The sequence below is a fragment of the Pterocles gutturalis genome, unplaced genomic scaffold (genome assembly GCF_000699245.1).
Source record: "Pterocles gutturalis isolate BGI_N339 unplaced genomic scaffold, ASM69924v1 scaffold8277, whole genome shotgun sequence".
Taxonomy (NCBI): Eukaryota; Metazoa; Chordata; class Aves; order Pterocliformes; family Pteroclidae; genus Pterocles; species Pterocles gutturalis.
The window spans coordinates 43,920-60,921 of NW_010107892.1; the positions used below are offsets into that span (position 1 = coordinate 43,920).

A 17,002-nucleotide genomic window follows, 5' to 3' on the forward strand; every position below is an offset into this window, starting at 1 on the left:
CTTTTGATATTTCCCAGAAGTCACTGCTTGAAAAATTGCCAGAGGCTCTGTAAGAGATGGTGACAATGCTTCTGACCTGTCTGAAGTACAGTGAGTACGGATTCCACCCAAACTTGCACTGTTTCCGACTGAGTAGACATAGATGCACTGAACCTGAAGCTTAAACTACGACTTTGCTTTAGCAAAGTTCAGTTCTCCAGAGCAGATGTGATTTTAGAATCTATCCAATTTCAAATGTTTTATTCAGTCTAAGTTGCCCATCATGCTGGTATCCAAGCACTAATAAATATAAATATTTTTTATGTGACAACAGTTTGTCAAACTACAAGAAGAAACAGGCACATGCATTCAGCTTTCAAGTTACGAGTAAAATCGGTCTTTGAAAAAAAACAATAAAACTAAATAGAAGTAAGAGAAATAAATTATTTCCTAATGAAATTTAGTCAAGAAAATTGCCCTATTGACCTGATAATATTAAATTTGTCATAACATATATCCTCAGAGTCATAGCACTGAAAAGCATAATGTAAACAGCAGAATCCACTGCACTGGACTTCTGTTGTTAGAGAATAATACATATCTGCATATATTTATACATGCAAACAGTAACACTGATAATTTGCAAATCAAAATACAGATTATGTACATTTTGGATTTCTAAAATATACTTAATGACTTTATTCTGAAACAAAATAGTAAAGAGAACAGGAGGGAAAAGAATCAGGATTTAGTGGACCAGAGTTCTAATCGTGGTTTCTGCAGAAATAATTCTGGGTCCTTTGGGTTTAGCAAAAGACACAATGACTGACAGCAAGTGACAAGTACTGATGGAGCTTCACTGCTATGAGCAAAGACCCCAGTCTTTCTCTAAAAGGGACAGTACTGCCAGAAAAAGAGAAACCGTTTCTCTTTTACATTCTGCTTTAAGAGCCTCTTCAAAGTGAAGTGGTGAAGTGGCTTGAAGGGAGAAGCAAGGGATGGAAAAAGAATGAAGTTTAGATTAAGTATGGGGCTGCCATAGAAACTATCCAGGCCGGCTGAAGAGACAGTATTTATTTTGTACAGCTAATTGGCTGATAGAGATTTTTTTACAACTGGGACAAATGCTGAAGAGTCAGTGGCAGTTCTCCAAACAGAGCACTTTTTATACTGGAAAAGGAGAAGGAAGGGAAGAAAGAAAGAAACTGTCACCTTTCTCTTACTGGTCCATACAGAAAGCAGGGTTGAAATTCTAGTCAAAACTGAAGTCAAGGGAGATTTGCCATTGATTTCGATGGAGCCAGATATTTTCTTTTCTATTTTCAGACAGATACATTTGCCTACCACCAATCAGCTGTCCTCTGTTAGTGGTTTTTTTTTTTTTTTTTAGTGTTTTTCAGCCTCCATGGCTACATCTATATTAGGGAACTTCTGCTAAAATTTCTCAGCATTGCTACTGCCTGTCCAGTACCAATCTAAGGTTATATCAGTGCTGGTCTCTCTAGCTGTTTATATCTGCCAGTGTATTAAATGCTGTGTCATGTAACTGTGCACAGTGATAGCCAATTACTTATTTGTTGTTTCAGAGTAGCATCTGTATCTAGGTTCATTAACTTTACCTTTTAGTAAGCTTGACTGTGACTTAAACCACTCAGAGAGTTGGAGCTTCTAAAAACCAAAGACTGTGATAGTATATTATACGAGTTTTAGTGTATGAATATCAGCAAATAGTGATCAGTTGGTTTTGACCTGCCTCCAGTTTGTCCCCAGGACTCCTGAGGTGAAAGGCTAACACTGTAAAAGAATCACAACTCAGAAAAGCATACAATTTTCCAGGGGGAGATTAATTTAACTAATGACATTATGGGAATATCCTTTGTATCACATGTCAAAGGTTATGCCATGACAAAGTTGTAATGTTTTTAGAATCAGTATTAGGGAGAGTAGATAGAAAGCATCCCAAATCAGTATTAGGGAGAGCAGATAGAAAGCATCCCAACCTGCACAGCCATTTACACAAGTTAGCCACAATCTTCCTGAGAGAGCTCTGACAGCTCTTCATCCTGACTAGCCTACAAAAGCAAGCAGCTTTCTCAAAGAGAGACGGGAAAGGAAAACCAGCCCACTTCAGGATTTCATTAAGGAACAGAAACTGTGGTCGATTAAAGTTTCACAGACTTCCAAAGCTTCTAGTTTCTACTACTACTTGGAGCTTCATTGTGTATCTCTGAAAGCATGCATTAGTTCCTTAAATAAATAGGAGCCACATACAATGTACTGAATCAATGAAGTCCAAACTTTGGCTATTGTCAAGATCAACAATTTTTTAAATTCAAGTTTCTTTTTTTTCTTTTTTTTCCCATGAACATCTGAGTTCAGAATTCTTTGGAGGGTCTGGTTGCCTGTGTTGAGGAATTATTTGTGGGGACACCTCTTTGTCTCACTGGCTGCAGGCACTCTGGTTATTTCTCTGAGAGGCTGTTTTACCCCTGAAGTCTGCTGCTAAGCCATCCCACTATCCCTTTCTCTCAGAAGCCCTTCTCAGTGAAGGTCCAAATCCATGCTGAGGAAATTTCAGAAAAGCTCTTACGATTTCACAGGTTTAGGATGTTGTTCATGTGTCCCTGACTTAACAAATACAAGTTCTAGGAAGTTCACATGCTTTTCTCTGTAAATTAAAAAGGCTACAGCACTTGTTAAGGTATCACTTCATAAATATTCTTTCGGCAGTGTTCACTGGGCTCCCTACTGAAGAGCTGATTTCTTGACTTTCTGTGTCTGACAAATACCAAATTCCCAATATAAAGACTGGAAAACCATCCATTTCTAAGAAATCACACTGTCTTTAGCTTGGATAAACAAGTTCCTATACTGAAATGACTTTGTGAATGTTCTGTCTCAGACACTTCAGGACAACTGGTGGCATTGCCCACCTCATTCTGCAAGTAGTCCCACTGAGCTCCCTGAAAGCAACTCAAAGCCTAAAAGTGCCAGAATCTGTCTCCCCGTAACTTCACTTCTACTTTTATTACCTTGAAAAAATCCCAGACCCCGACCAAAATGTACTAAAATGGAAAGAAGTCAAAAGCTTAAAGCTGACACATCTATAACGATATTTAAGGTTTCTTCCCACCTGAACCATGCTTTCCTTTTCAGAGGTACTAAGTACCAAAAGCTCACATTTACTTGAGGAGGGGGCCTCAGCCTCTCTGAAAGGCAAGGTAGTTATTATCTACATGCACAGCGATGTGATTGAAAAGCAGATCTGACCTAAGGTGCTTTTTAAAACAGAACATGTATTGAAGCAAAAAGAAATAAATATTTCAGCCTCAAAGATCTACTTCAAGATCCTAAGCCAATCTTTTTATTATAGCTCTGGGATTTGGAATAAAACATACAATTAAACTTATGAAACAAAATCGCAAAAATTAAACTGCTTTGCAGTTCAGATTAATTATGGAAATAAATAGTTCAATTTATGGATGTCAGTAGACTAACAGAAGTTAGCAGTGACAGTGACATTGTTTAATCTATCCTAATGGACTCTTCAGTATTTGGAAATCTGGCCATATTGATCATGAAATTCATACTGGATAAAAAGAGGCAATACACATTTGTGGCTACATTCTACCCTCATCGCTCCTGACAGCACTCCCAGCTTATTTAAAACAACATTCAAACCGCACATTGGTTTCCCTTGTGGCTTAATTCTCATCATTCACTGAACTCCTTTTAACTAGAAACTGACTGAAGAGCCAGATTCTGAGCTCATTGTTTGGTTTTTTGCTGACTACAATGAACAGCCTTCTCAGTTTCCAAGCCCAGCATTTCTGTACACTCAAAACTGTTGCAACCACCGATGAGCAAAATAAAAGCAGGTCAGGGATGGGGAGGCAGGATGAGTGAAAAGAGCGGGCACGTGCTTTTCAGAAAGAATGAGACTGAAAATTAATAAAAGACTTGCTCATAGCCTGTAGCAACAAATGACATCAATCAAGCATGGGAGATGTGTGTCCCAAAACAGAAAAAAATGTAAAAAGAAAAAAAAAAGAGAACATCCATGGATGTGTATTTCTCAGTTTGAAATAAATGGGCTTAAATAATGTTACTAACTCCAACTTGAAAAACTCTTCACAAGAGAAATAAGAACCATGAGCACTGATGCCAGTAAAGAGAATTTTCAGTCACAAGAGGTTCATGCTGATGATAAAAGCAGGGATACTGTCTCTCTGCTCCTCTACCGTGGTTTTCCTGATGGATGAAGATCATTTAATTTGCCAGTGGTTCTCTGGAACTTACTGTTGTGAGAGCCACAGACCTCTCTGTTCCGAGGCTGAGCGCCTGAGATGGCTGCCACCTATGCCCTCCCAATCCTGGACTGCTGTGGATCATAGCGAGAACTACAAGTCTGATTACCTTAGCAAGCCTTCTTCATGGACCTTGGATCTGGGGCAACTCCATGTCTCCAAGCCTCTCCAATAATTCTCTCCCTACTTTACACTGGCAAGCGCCCTACGCCATGACTTTGCAACAGGCTCACTGAGACACTCTCACTGTATTTCTGGCTGTGGGTGCTGCTGGTCCACCCACTAAAGCTACCTGTCATTTGGCTAGCTAATTTAGCCATGTAGTTTTATCACCTTATGATTTTTGCTTAAGCTGACACAGTGGTTTTCATCCTGTGGGACACTTATGCCTCTAGGTCTATACACTACTTCTCCTGGAAAACAACCAAGAAAAACAGGTTTCCTGTTGGTAGACTCAAATTTGCTCTTAAAGGGCTTCAGTAAAAAATCTTTAGAGGATAGAAAAACTAGCATGAGCTAGCGCATATGATCAGTTCTGAGTTAGACTTCAAATGGCTGAAAATATAATGTGTGCCTTGATTAATTGCTCCAATCATTAACTAAATTAATTGGTAAAACATGGTCCTTAAATCTAGTCTGAACACTGGATATTATTCTGAATTCATCTGGTCGATTAAAGAGGCTTTCACTATCAGAATTTTTTTTTTCATATGAGCAAGTTATCTTTTAACATTTCCTTGGGCAAAAATGATGGAGTTTTCTTTGGTTTCCCATTGCATATAGGGAAAATAATTTCCACTCAAATCATTCCGATACCTTTTTCCTGGCCTGCTTTGGAGATCAGAAGATCTCATTGTACTGGGTAACCACTCTACAGATATAATCCCTGCTTTTAGGGGCCAACAGTTTTAGACCCTGTCATGGTTTAAGCCCAACCAGCAATAAGCACCATGCAGCTGCTTGCTCACTCCTCCTCCCACTCACCCTCGGTGGGATGGGGAAGACAATCTAAAGAGAAAAGGTAAAACCTCACGGGGCAAGACAAGGACAGGGAGAGACCACCCAAAAACCCCACCACACAAACCAAATATGGACTCTTACCCAAAAAAATGTCCCTGATCAGCTGCACTACTTTGAAATCAATATAGCTACTTATGGGTTGAGTCAGGAACTACTCCATATGCAAAGAAGACCCATGAAAACAGGTTATGAAAAACTGTTGACAGCCTTGACTGTGTTTCTGATTTCTTATGTTTCTGACTGAGGGAATGCCATATGGAACGTTCTCATTATATATTCCCGCCACCACCACCACCCTAAATTTACAGGTGCCTGTTTCTTGTGCCAGCAACACACAACTAAATGCCTGGTATTGGCCACCATGGCATGGTTTTTTCAGTAGAGTCTGTTCAACATTTGTCTCTTCCTTGCCTTTTTAAGTAGGAAGAAAAGCAGGTGGTATTTACTTCAACGTCAGTGTCAAGAAACTAACAGCCTGATCCAGCTCCCGTCAAAATTAATGGAAATACTCCCACTCTTTCAGTGGGTGTTGGTCTAGACTCCAATGGACACGTTCTTCATGTTTCAGGACCCATCTTTATTCCCAACCAGGTGTCTTGCAGTCAGAAAGGTGCAACCACATCTGCACACCACTACACCTGACCCAACAAATCCTGCTTGTTTTGAAAGCCAGATCCTGTCCCCAGGCCACAAGTGAAGTAGTCCTTTGGAACAATCAAAGGTGTAAAGCTCCTAAAAATGATACTTTTTCTGGGTTAGCCACTTGGCTACATTGTGTATACTGCATTTCCATCTTTCTTGTCGTATTAAAGTGAACGTTCTTTATTGCTTATGTTATGAAATATCTTGTAGAACACATACAGGGTGAGAAATATAGCTGAATTAGCATGACAAAATCAACCTTTATATCACTAGATTTCCAAGTTTGCTTTTTTGGTTGACAATTATTTGTTTTTTTCACTTTTGGTGGATAACAGTACTGTTTTCTACACTTAGTCTCTTTCTTTGAGCTGAGAGCATTTTGTATGCTGTAAAAAACATTTGTCTTTTTATTTTTTTTCATGTATTCTGTTTTTCCCACTCCTGTAGTAGCTACTTGGTTTGGTGTTTACTTCATGTAGCAGAAAATACCTATCACAGAAATGCAAAGGCAGCCTGACAGCAAGCTTCTCTTTGGGCATGTTGACATCATCCTCCTCTCTGAGCTCCAATTCAACTTTCAACACAATGCCTAAAACCGCACAGCCTCTGGGCACAAAAGAGGAACATGAGAGTATACTCGTGCATTCTGTTGCCCTGTAAGCAAATTGCCTTGTTAACGAGGAATCAGTCAAATAATGGGTTTGAAAGTCTGTGTTTAGATTAGGTAAGATAAAGTGCAAAAGTGTTTTTTGGTGTATCGCAGACAGCAGCACATCCTGTTCAAAGTTCAGGGCTATGAAAGTCACTGACTAATTCTTCAGCACCTTTCACAAGAAAAAAACGAAGACACAGCTATTTCATGAGTAATAACTACCCTTTGGAAAGAATGAGGAAGCTGGGATTTTTTAACTTCACTGACAGGCCAAGCTGGAGCTGCACTTTTCAAAGTGCATATATACCTCATAAAAGAGAACTCCTGCTTTCAGTTGTCTGTCATATTTACATGGGCTATGACTGGAGAGAGGAAAGGAGAATGCCACTGCTTTCATGTAATAGATAAGGAAAAGAAGCTCTGTGAGTTTGTGGGGTGAATGTTGCTGCCCCTGCTCATGATGATAAAATGGTGCACGCACACAGAGAACCCCTGCAGATTGGATAACGTGCTGAGAACCGCTGCTCCATGCTGTCTTGTTCATATAGTCATACGTGTCATGAGTTGTATCTAAACTCTCTTCCAGTAAGGAGCAAGTTAACCAACAGCCTTTCTCTTTCTGAATGCTTCAAGTTGGTTGTCAGTCGGAGCTCTGCATTTTGGCAGCTGGAAGTTGATGGAAGAGAGGAGGGAAAAGGCATCCATATTTCTGTAGTTTTCCTTTCCAAGATAAATAGCTTGGATGAGAGAAGAGGGAACATAACTGAATCATTCAGATAATCTGTTTTTTCAACTGGTGGGCTTGGGAGGTTAAAAGGTTTTTACAATTAAACAATAAAAAAGGGCAAGTATTAGTTTATGTGTTTGACAGGAAGGCTGTAATTCTGCTCTGCTCAGTACCACATAAAATACTACAATATGGAAATTTTATGTTGTCTTCTCTTGTACAACTAGTACATTCTCTTCTTATCATTATGTCTCATCTGGTACATTATTCAAACTCAAGCCAAAGTATTCCACCACTTGAGATGTCACATAAACAAAAACAATGTGAAGAAGCTTATAATAAATACCTCACAAAAACCTGCTTCTTGGCCATCTAAAATTTTGCTTGCTTCGCTTTGACAGGGCAAAGAGCGCATCAAACCTGCTTGACCAGCTCTTCACTGGGACACAATCTAAAGCTAGACCATGTCTTCCACAGGGAGCTCTTTGTCATCCCCAGCACATTTTCTGTAGTGGTGGATGCACTTGGGCAAAGTGATGGGACTTGTCTCTGTGATCCAGCAATCAGCCAGGGCTATCCTGTTGGCTGAGCATAGGAGAACTGCCTGTGCTGGAGACCCACGGTCCATTTTACATGGCTTTTGAATTTCCCTCATTCTGACAGCAGGATGGTTTGGTCTTGGCACACATGGTGAGTCAGCTTCGGGGCTGTTAGAACCTGTAGTAGTTGGTGGCCGCCTCCAAGACTTTGGTATGTCAGGCCAAAGACAGGTGGTTGGCAGCAGTCCTGGCCATACTCACTCTTTCACTGATTTCATGTGCTAGTTATGACATGGACAGCAGAAAGCGGTTTCAGGAAATCTGTGCCTGTAGTGGAATTTGTATTTCATAGAAATACCCATATAATCACCAGATTTTTATTCTGCAGTGACAGGACAGGAAAAGGACCTCATCTCAACCGTCTAGGATAATTTGCTTTAAATAGACTAAGTAAAAACCCTAGCTATTCTCTCTGTCTGTCTTCTAAAAAGTGGTTCGTTTCTTTAATGCAGTTGACCTCAAGCGATTCACCACTGCATGCACTGTAATTTCAATGAGAAATACGCTGCTCTCAACATTGAATCTGAGCAGAACTCTTCTTTGATAAACTAATCTTTGTAAAATCCACTGTACTGCTGTGTTTAACAGAGCCAGGAGCTAACTATTCTTTTTTATTATTATTATTTTGTTCTCTTTCAATAGACTATTTAGAGTACAGCATGCAGAAAAAAATAGGAATGGGGCTCCCCAACAGACATTAGTTATGGCTGTATTCTTCCTTTCACCAGAAACACAAACCACACAATCCTTACATCAATCAGCACGAAACGCATCATGTTAAATCCCTCATTTTTTTTTAGCATAATATGAAGTCTCTCTTTCTCTCATATTACCATTCTGGTCAGTCAGGTATGCAAGGTTTTTTCTAGGCAACAGGTGTTTTTTGAAATAAAATACAACCTTCCCTTCAATTCATTATGTGAAAGAGAGAGCAGCTGCAAGTATAATGCTGAGGACACATGGTCTATAAGACACCCAGAAGAAAAATACTCCTTGTTCCACTTGTTAAGGTAAAGCACAGATGTTGCTTCAGTGATAAGCATGAGCATAAGGCAACCACAGTCTGCTTCATGTTGTAAATTCAGAATCTAAGATTTCAGAATATTGAATAGGCTGCAATCAGAATCACTGGTTTCTTTATGTAAGGGAAAGTTGTTTATGTCTAATCTCATAGTCCTAACAAATACTCCTTATCACAGTTTGCATTACACTCTCATCAACATTATGCTAGGGACTATTCACAGGCTTGGCAGATAAATGATTAATAATCTTTTAGATGGACTCAATTATGAGTATCGAACAGTGACAAATGCATAAATTAATACACTTATGATTTAAACATTTACAGATAGTGTGTATTAAAAAGGTTTTAGTTATTTAGAATGCTAAATGTCATTTTTTTCTCCTGCTTAGTGTTGGTGCTAAGGCTATTTCTGTATCTCAGATCTAGACTGTTGAGAAATCAGCTGTAAAATAATGGTGTCTAATGAATGTAATGACCAAAGCTAGAACAGATGCTTTCCAGGGAGAAATTCTCTGCTCAGTTAGGTGGATAATTCCACTCCCACCCCCAGTTTATTAATTATTCCCTAATTTATTTTAAGAACAAAGTACATCTATAGTAGCTTATACTATAACTGTTAAGTTGAAAAGGCTTTTTCAAATAAAAAGGAAGTGCGGCATTTCCTTAGAAACAAAAAGATCCTCTAAAATTGCCCGATCTCCTTGCTCCCTCCAGTTTTCTAGGCCTAACTAGGTCAGAAACTCTACCCTACCAACAAGAACACATAACACCACAGAGAAAACACAGTTCACAGCTCTTGCTCTGTTAGTAGACTGGTTACTTTGGCCGTCTTGCAAAATATTTATGCTGGCCTTGCAGCATAAATCCCAGTAGCCTGTAGGACTGCATGTTTTTCTGGCTACAGTGTCTGTTATGTAGAGCAGCAGCTGCAATGAATTGGGAAATGGACATGTCGAGAAAGGCCTGATGGCAGGGAGCTATTAGGAAAAGTCAAAAGCTTCATAGTCCTCCAGATCCAGCTCAAAGTGGCCCTGTGTGTTTTGTGTGTGGTTTGTTTTTTTTTTCAAAATCTATATCGATAAACTGTTAGTGAGCCCATCCTTTGTCATTCTATCACCACTGGTTTTAGAGAAGACAGACTTTAAAAATAAAGTGAAACAAACAAGCTCTGATCACAAGATATGATAAGGTTACAAAGTAATTTAATAATGGAAATAATAGCATAGTGCTTCCTTGCTATGACATACGTGGTAAAAAAGGGTCACTTAAATGTCTGACATACTGGAGTTTTAGTCTGCTATGTTGTTCCAAATGAAAGAGATGTGAGTAATAAAAACAATCAATCAAAAGAACAAAATCTCGACATTAATTGGAATGGTGATACACATGCTTAGAAGACAACCACAAGAAGTTATCACTGCTCCAACCCACCTATTGTTTACTACTCATTTGTTGACTCTTGTGTTCCTGTCATGCAAAGGGCTTAGCAGCCAACACGACAATTCAAATTGCTTGTGACTGACAATATTTATATATTTTGCACACTATGGTCTTCGACCTTTGGTGCTGTAAAAGAGGAGCAGTCTCTTCTTATGAATCCATACAGCCTTTTGCCCTTCTTGAACTAACTGTGCTCAGTGTATTATGCCAGTTTATTACCACTACAAGAACTAATAATTCCGATCACTGCTATTAAGACTCTCCTCTACTCAGGAGTCAAGGCTGATCACACAGATTTCAAGACTTCTATGCTTATATCATGGGGAGAAAATCTGTGAAAATACTCACATGTGTCTTCACGTCACCTTCAAGAATCTTGCTGTACCTGAGAAACTCAGCAACACTTCCGTTCAGCAGCCTATCAAAGGCTTCAACATACGGTGCTATGCCTATGGAAGAAGAGCACTCCATTATAACAGGTTCATAAGGTACATAATGCATAGGACATTCCTTTATAGTAGACGGAGCATAAATACCACAAACCAGGGGAAACTGCAGTAACTTAATTTCTGCTGTACTCATTGATTTGTGAAAAAGGATGTATAATGATTTTTTTCTAGATAGAAAGAAAAAAACCCTGCTCTTGGTAGAACTTGGCTGAAAACATGAAGAGGATTTACTCTGTGTAATGTAGTGGGAAGCCTCTTTTGTCTTAAAATAACAGGTGCTAAAATAAACATTTTTCAGTCTTTCAAAGGCCTAGTGGCCTGATAAGCATGATTGTCTTAACAAAATTCTACTGTTTTACATAAAACAAATATTGTCCTCTAAAAAGAATCCACATTGTACTGAACAACTATTTTTATACCACCCACCCATTCCTGAAGATCTCTGTATTATTTTGGTGGCTTTTAATAACAAGCAATTCAATTTCCAGTAAGACAGAGTCTTTAGAATCTGTTGACAGTGAGATGTGGCTTTGTAATCTCCTTATTTTGTTGTCTGACCTTGCAGAACTGTCACTGGATAAGGAAAGCTCAAACAAGTCTTCTAGATGACACATCCCATTTACTATACATATGCTATACATTCTAACAAAGGAATAAAAATGCTATTTTCTCTATGGCATACAGAGCACTTTCCTGACAAAGCAGACATCAGAAAATGCAGATGAGACTCAGTTTCTTATGCATCTGGCTTCTAAATAGCTTTATGTGGTACTTTTTTAAGACAGCAAAAGTAATCTTCCCTTGGATGCTTTCCAGCCCTCCCTTTACTCCTTGACATATCCTCATGTCTTGTCTATGCCTCAAAACCTTTGCGAGGTCCAGCACAAGCGACACATGTATGAATTTATGGCATTCTGTAGGATCTGAGAGACCAAGGTTAAAATTCTTCCCAGCCTCTCTCCCTCATTAGTGAAGCCTGAAAATTGCTCTGAAGAGGTACCAGGCTTTCCCCAGAGAGTTTCCTTTAACCTTTTGGCACTATATGACAATTGTGTCCAAATTCATAATCTTGAAAGCCCTCTTTATTCCACAAGAGTCATCTGGCTCCTTGACAGAAAAAAGAAAGGCTCTGGCAATGGGAGTTTCCAATGGCTTGTGTGAAAAAAAAAATGTAATTAGTCAGCTAGGCAGGATTTCAAGGCTTCTTTTGTTCTCCTGATGTCACTCACCTTTAATTCTGAGGAATTTCTGGGCCTTCTTCCATATTAAGTGTTTATGTGTAAACCCCTCAAATGACCTAGTGTACAAAAGGCTGTAGTTGTGGAGATGCTTTCCAAAGCCTATTTATGTTCTTTGTCAAAATCTGTATATGTAATTAGTCAGCTAGGTGGGATTTCAAGGCTTCTTTTGTTCTCCTGATGTCACTCACCTTTAATTCTGAGGAATTTCTGGGCCTTCTTCCATATTAAGTGTTTATGTGTAAACCCCTCAAATGACCTAGTGTACAAAAGGCTGTAGTTGTGGAGATGCTTTCCAAAGCCTATTTATGTTCTTTGTCAAAATCTGTATATGTCTTCAAGAGAATCACTGTAACCTTTTACTCTAGAGCAGAGTTTTAAATAGCAGTTCACCAAATGGCAATTGTCCTGTGCAAAACTAGAGAGCAACTATGCTATTTTTTACTATTCAGTACAGCTAACTCCCAGAAGCATTTACTAGAATTTGCTGTGGGCAGTGCAGAGCAATGGAATGATTTGTTTGCAATGCCACTGTTGTAATACCATTTAGGAAAATAGTAAAGGTACTATTCTCCCATCCTCCTTGTTATTTTGTTGTTTCTGAAAAAGTATTAATTGAAAAGTCAAGGTTATTTTCTGTAACAATTCTAACTATGGTAGAAGAGAGCAATATATCTTCCACTAGAGACTTGGTCAAACTCTGGCTGAGTGTCAGTTTTAAAGGAGAAAAAGACTGTCAGCTCTGCAGTTGCTGTGGAGGTTATGTGAATCTCTGCAGAAGCACAATAACACAGGCCTACACAATGATGTCTGGGGCACTATATGCGTATCAGTTGCCCAAACTGAAGAACTAGTACAGTCTTTCCTAACTGCATCAGCAAAAGGTAATTCCTGGGTCCCTGTGTGAGACAGCTCCGTGTGGAGACGTGGGGCAGGCTGGCAAGTGCCCCGTGGTGCCGCTCATCTCAGCTTCTTCCTGCAGTCTCCCTGTGGGTGTGTTTTAGAATCTCACTCCAACAAGGTTTGTCAGTTGGTTTATTCTAGGGATCTGCTGGGGTTTTAAGGCTCTGCTTCCTTCTTTTCATCCGACTGAGCTCTTGGGTTAGGCCAAGGATAGAGCAAATTTCATGGAAGTACCTCCCGTGGTGAGTTCATCTCCTGTCCTGAAAGCAGCCCTGGTTCTGCAATACTGAGCTCTGGATTAATGCAGAGATTCACCTAAATGGATTCATGATAGGATTGAAGCCTGGATTTTCTAAAAATGTAGATTTCCTAGTACTGATTGATTTGTCAGTTCGTACATGGATCGTCTTTCTCCATGACCTCACCACAGTTTCCTAGCTAAGTTTTCTCTGGAGTGTATGCATTTTATTACTGAAGCTCACTCTGACGGGTGAACTCATCTGCTCTGGAAGCCTGCTGGAAGACGCTCCCTTTCTGCCACAGAAACACGCTGCTTTCACTCAGCTGCTCCACAGCAGCTGCCAGTGTGTGGGCCCACGGCACATGTGACTGTGGGGAAGGTCCCCCGCATGTGGTGTTGGGTAAGGTCTGGCATACGGGGACAATAAAGCAGCTGACATACACTGATGTGCTTCTGTGTCAGTATGGAAGCTGCCTGCAACTTTCTGATTGCTCTGCACATTCTGCACAGCAACTGTGTCCAGGCTGGCATGTGCATTCTCTGGAGAATGCAGGAAGGGGACAAGGAATACAGGAAGCCAAGGACATGAAGCTAATAAAGGGATATATGTTGGGGTTCTGGGTGAAAAAACAAGCTCTGGAGAAAGGAAAGGGCACCTCTACTCAATCAACATTAGAATCACCACATTTATAAGGTTATTTACCCTGTAATTTCAGGGGGAACAACAAAAAAAATAAGGCGTGAAAAAATACAATTTGTGGACACGTTGTGAATAAATGAGGATAGACTTTTTTAGTGTCTACTCCAGCATAGCGATTTAGAGATCCACTTGAGAAGGGAGAGCTCTAGAAATAACAAAAGGTGGCCATGGATGTGTGGCAGCCGTTAGTGAGCAAATCCTTCTTAACAAACTCATATTTGATTAAGCATATTAAACAATTAATTGAAGTAGGTCTGCACTGCAGAATTCAGAGAGCTGGCCAATAAATTCAGCGTTTATATTGCTGACTTCTTCAGGACTATTTATGCTGTAAATTTTGGGGGATGTCTTATTCCTTCTGCTACTAAGGCTTGAGCAGACATTTTCATCCAGTGAGTTATCTACCGCAATATAAACGCTAACACAGAAAGAGCAATAAAACTTGAAATATGGACAGTATATTTAAGACATTAGTCAAATCTTGAATTATCTAGGCTATACTAATTTCTAATTTTGTGTACAACTAAGCTTGTCATATGACATTTCCAAATAGATTTTTAAAAATACTACTTTTGATAATTTGTGAGGAGTGGAATTGCACTCCCTCTTATAAGATAAACATCATCTAAGAAGATAAGTGTTCTACTTGAAAGCTAATTTTTTAATAGCAGAAGAATGGTACTTCAAAAAACCAGACTTACTTCCATTGACTCCATTGATCGCATCACACCCCATTCCACCAGATGCGTGTGAATCTGAAAACAGTGATTCAAGTCGAGTCACTGCTTTCTCCAGCCTCTCCATCAAACCATGAGTCTCTGCCATTCTGAAAAAATCAATAAGGACAGACATAGTGTTAGACCCCTCCAAGGAAAGCCCACGCTTTCCTTCATGTTACAGTTCTGTCCATCTTGTGGCTTGATCTTTTATCAGCTTTTCTAGTAAAACTTGTATTTTTTAAGTGTTGTCTTTCTGGCATATAAGCAGTTGCAGAGAGGCAGCTGACATAGAGTAACTTGCTTCTGTGTCAACAGGGAATACGATCAGTACTCAGCCCTGGTTTTTCATTGTGAACAGCAGATTCAAACCACTGTTCAGGTAGCTTTGGGCAGTCTGTAGGTGGACAATTTATGACAAATGTATGTGGATGTTCCCATCAGATACTGAGATGACTGAAATCTTTATAAATGTTATTGTTAGAAACTTGGATCTACAATTATTTGCATCAGCCATTTACAGAGGCAAAATCCAGACTTGATTAATACTTGACTGAAAGCCAGACTATAAATGTATACCTCCTGGTTTTTTAAAAGGTACATTCTGAAATTTGCCTCACTCTTTTATACTTTGTAGTAAGACTCAGATACTTTACTGATGACTACACAAGAAGCCAAGCAGGTCTTCTGTTTGTTCTTCTGATATGATTTCCCATCACTTAATTTTTTTCTTACAAAAGTACCTGATGTCAGTCAGTGTCATGATGTCAATGCCAAGCTTTTTAAATCAAGCACTAATTAACCTTTGGAAAGAAAAAAAAATAATCCAGAGGTCTGCTTGTGCAGTATTACTACACTGCTTTTGATTTAAAATGAAATAGAAATTAGGTTAAATTTTTAACAACTCGCACACTACTTTCTTCCCCACAATGTGATTATCTCCTTTCTTACATGTGAGGAAGTGTAGGCATTGACATTTTTGAATACTGGCCAACATCTCAGGGAACACAGTGCTATATACACCTCAGACTGACAAACGGTTATATAAGCAAAGGCAAAGCTATGTTTAAATCCCCTATCATTTAACAGAACAGGTTTAATGTACATGTTCCTCACTTAGGGCTGTGAGTGTTTTATTCTGCTAAGTGACATACAGTAAGGAGGAGGGTGACCTACGGCTTTCGATTAATGTGATCCTTGTGAACCATTCCAGCTCAGCTCCCACGCCGGGGCTACATCCCCTGCCCAGCACGGGGGTGTGCAGAACTTGGGGCAATGGGGGAACTCCCACCCCCAGCTGAGGAAAGCAGGTGGTCAGCAGCTCTCTGGGGTCCCTACCCTGGGGTGCTCTGCCACAAGACATGGATTGCTGTACGGCTTGTAGACCAGAAAGGTTAGGCATACCTGGAATATGTGTGTGAATGTATTAGTTCCTCATGAACAGCCTGCTCAAAGGGCTGGTATTTCAGAGATACCAAAGCATAACAGGAGATTCCAACAACTGTGTAATGCTCTGCAACACTAGCAACCAAACCAGACAATGCTGCTTCAGTGTCCCCATGCCCAGGGGAGAATGCCTGAATCTTCTAATTAAAAAGTAACAGGAAACAAAGGGATTTCACTTACAAATTAGTATTAACAATTCTTATTAATGAAAATATTAATGGTATTTTAAAAATTTAATTTAGCTACTAGGACTGTGGAAACACATGCAGAGCTCTCGTGCTGAGTCATGCTGCCTGTCAAAAAAGGTAGGACCTTCAGGCTTTACCCTATAAATATAATGAGGTTTGTGTTTGACCTAAAAGCGATGCAGATTTCACAGTGAGAACCCCTCGGGAGAACCATTCTCATGAGAAAGTTTTGTCTGGAGTTGATGGGGTTTTCCTATTTACATTAAATAAAAAAGCAAACCCTCAAAAGAAGATGACATTAGACAGTGTGCATATAAACACTGGCAAAATTCAGAGGGGCTCTCTTTGCTTATACTGAAAATGCACAATATTCTGTTTAAAAACTCAAGGATTTTTTTTTTTTAAATCTTAACTTTTTGTAAGGTTACAAGCATCTTGGCAGGAATGAGATGAAGGTATCAGGAGGGCTTCTGAAAGCTGCAAACTAATGTGAGAATATTAAACCTTTTCTTAAAACAATGCTTCCATTCCCATAAAGCATGTTTTTACATCAAGACAGATTTTCTATCTCATCTCTACCAGGAGTTTAATTAAAGCTTTGATCTCGAAGTGGATTAGCAGGGTTAATCTTATATCTTTTCCTGGAATTGATGCTGACCACCTATAAGGAGTTAAAAACAACAGTGCTTCAACGCCCATGTAATCCTGTATCCGGTTGCTCTCTTGGTGGA

At 39.5% G+C, this 17,002-nt stretch overlaps 1 protein-coding gene across 1 annotated transcript in view; it reads right to left on the reverse strand.

Moving 5' to 3' along the window:
* The window catches only part of CAP2 (CAP, adenylate cyclase-associated protein, 2 (yeast)), a 53,185-nt gene extending 38,439 nt beyond the window's left edge, over nucleotides 1-14,746 (reverse strand). The window contains exons 1-2 of the mRNA XM_010072410.1: nucleotides 14,623-14,746; nucleotides 10,739-10,839 (exon numbers count right to left, since the gene is read on the reverse strand). Of these exons, the coding sequence (XP_010070712.1) occupies nucleotides 10,739-10,839; nucleotides 14,623-14,746 (225 nt within the window). The remainder of the gene's footprint in view (nucleotides 1-10,738; nucleotides 10,840-14,622) is intronic.
* Between the last annotated feature and the right edge of the window lie 2,256 nt (nucleotides 14,747-17,002).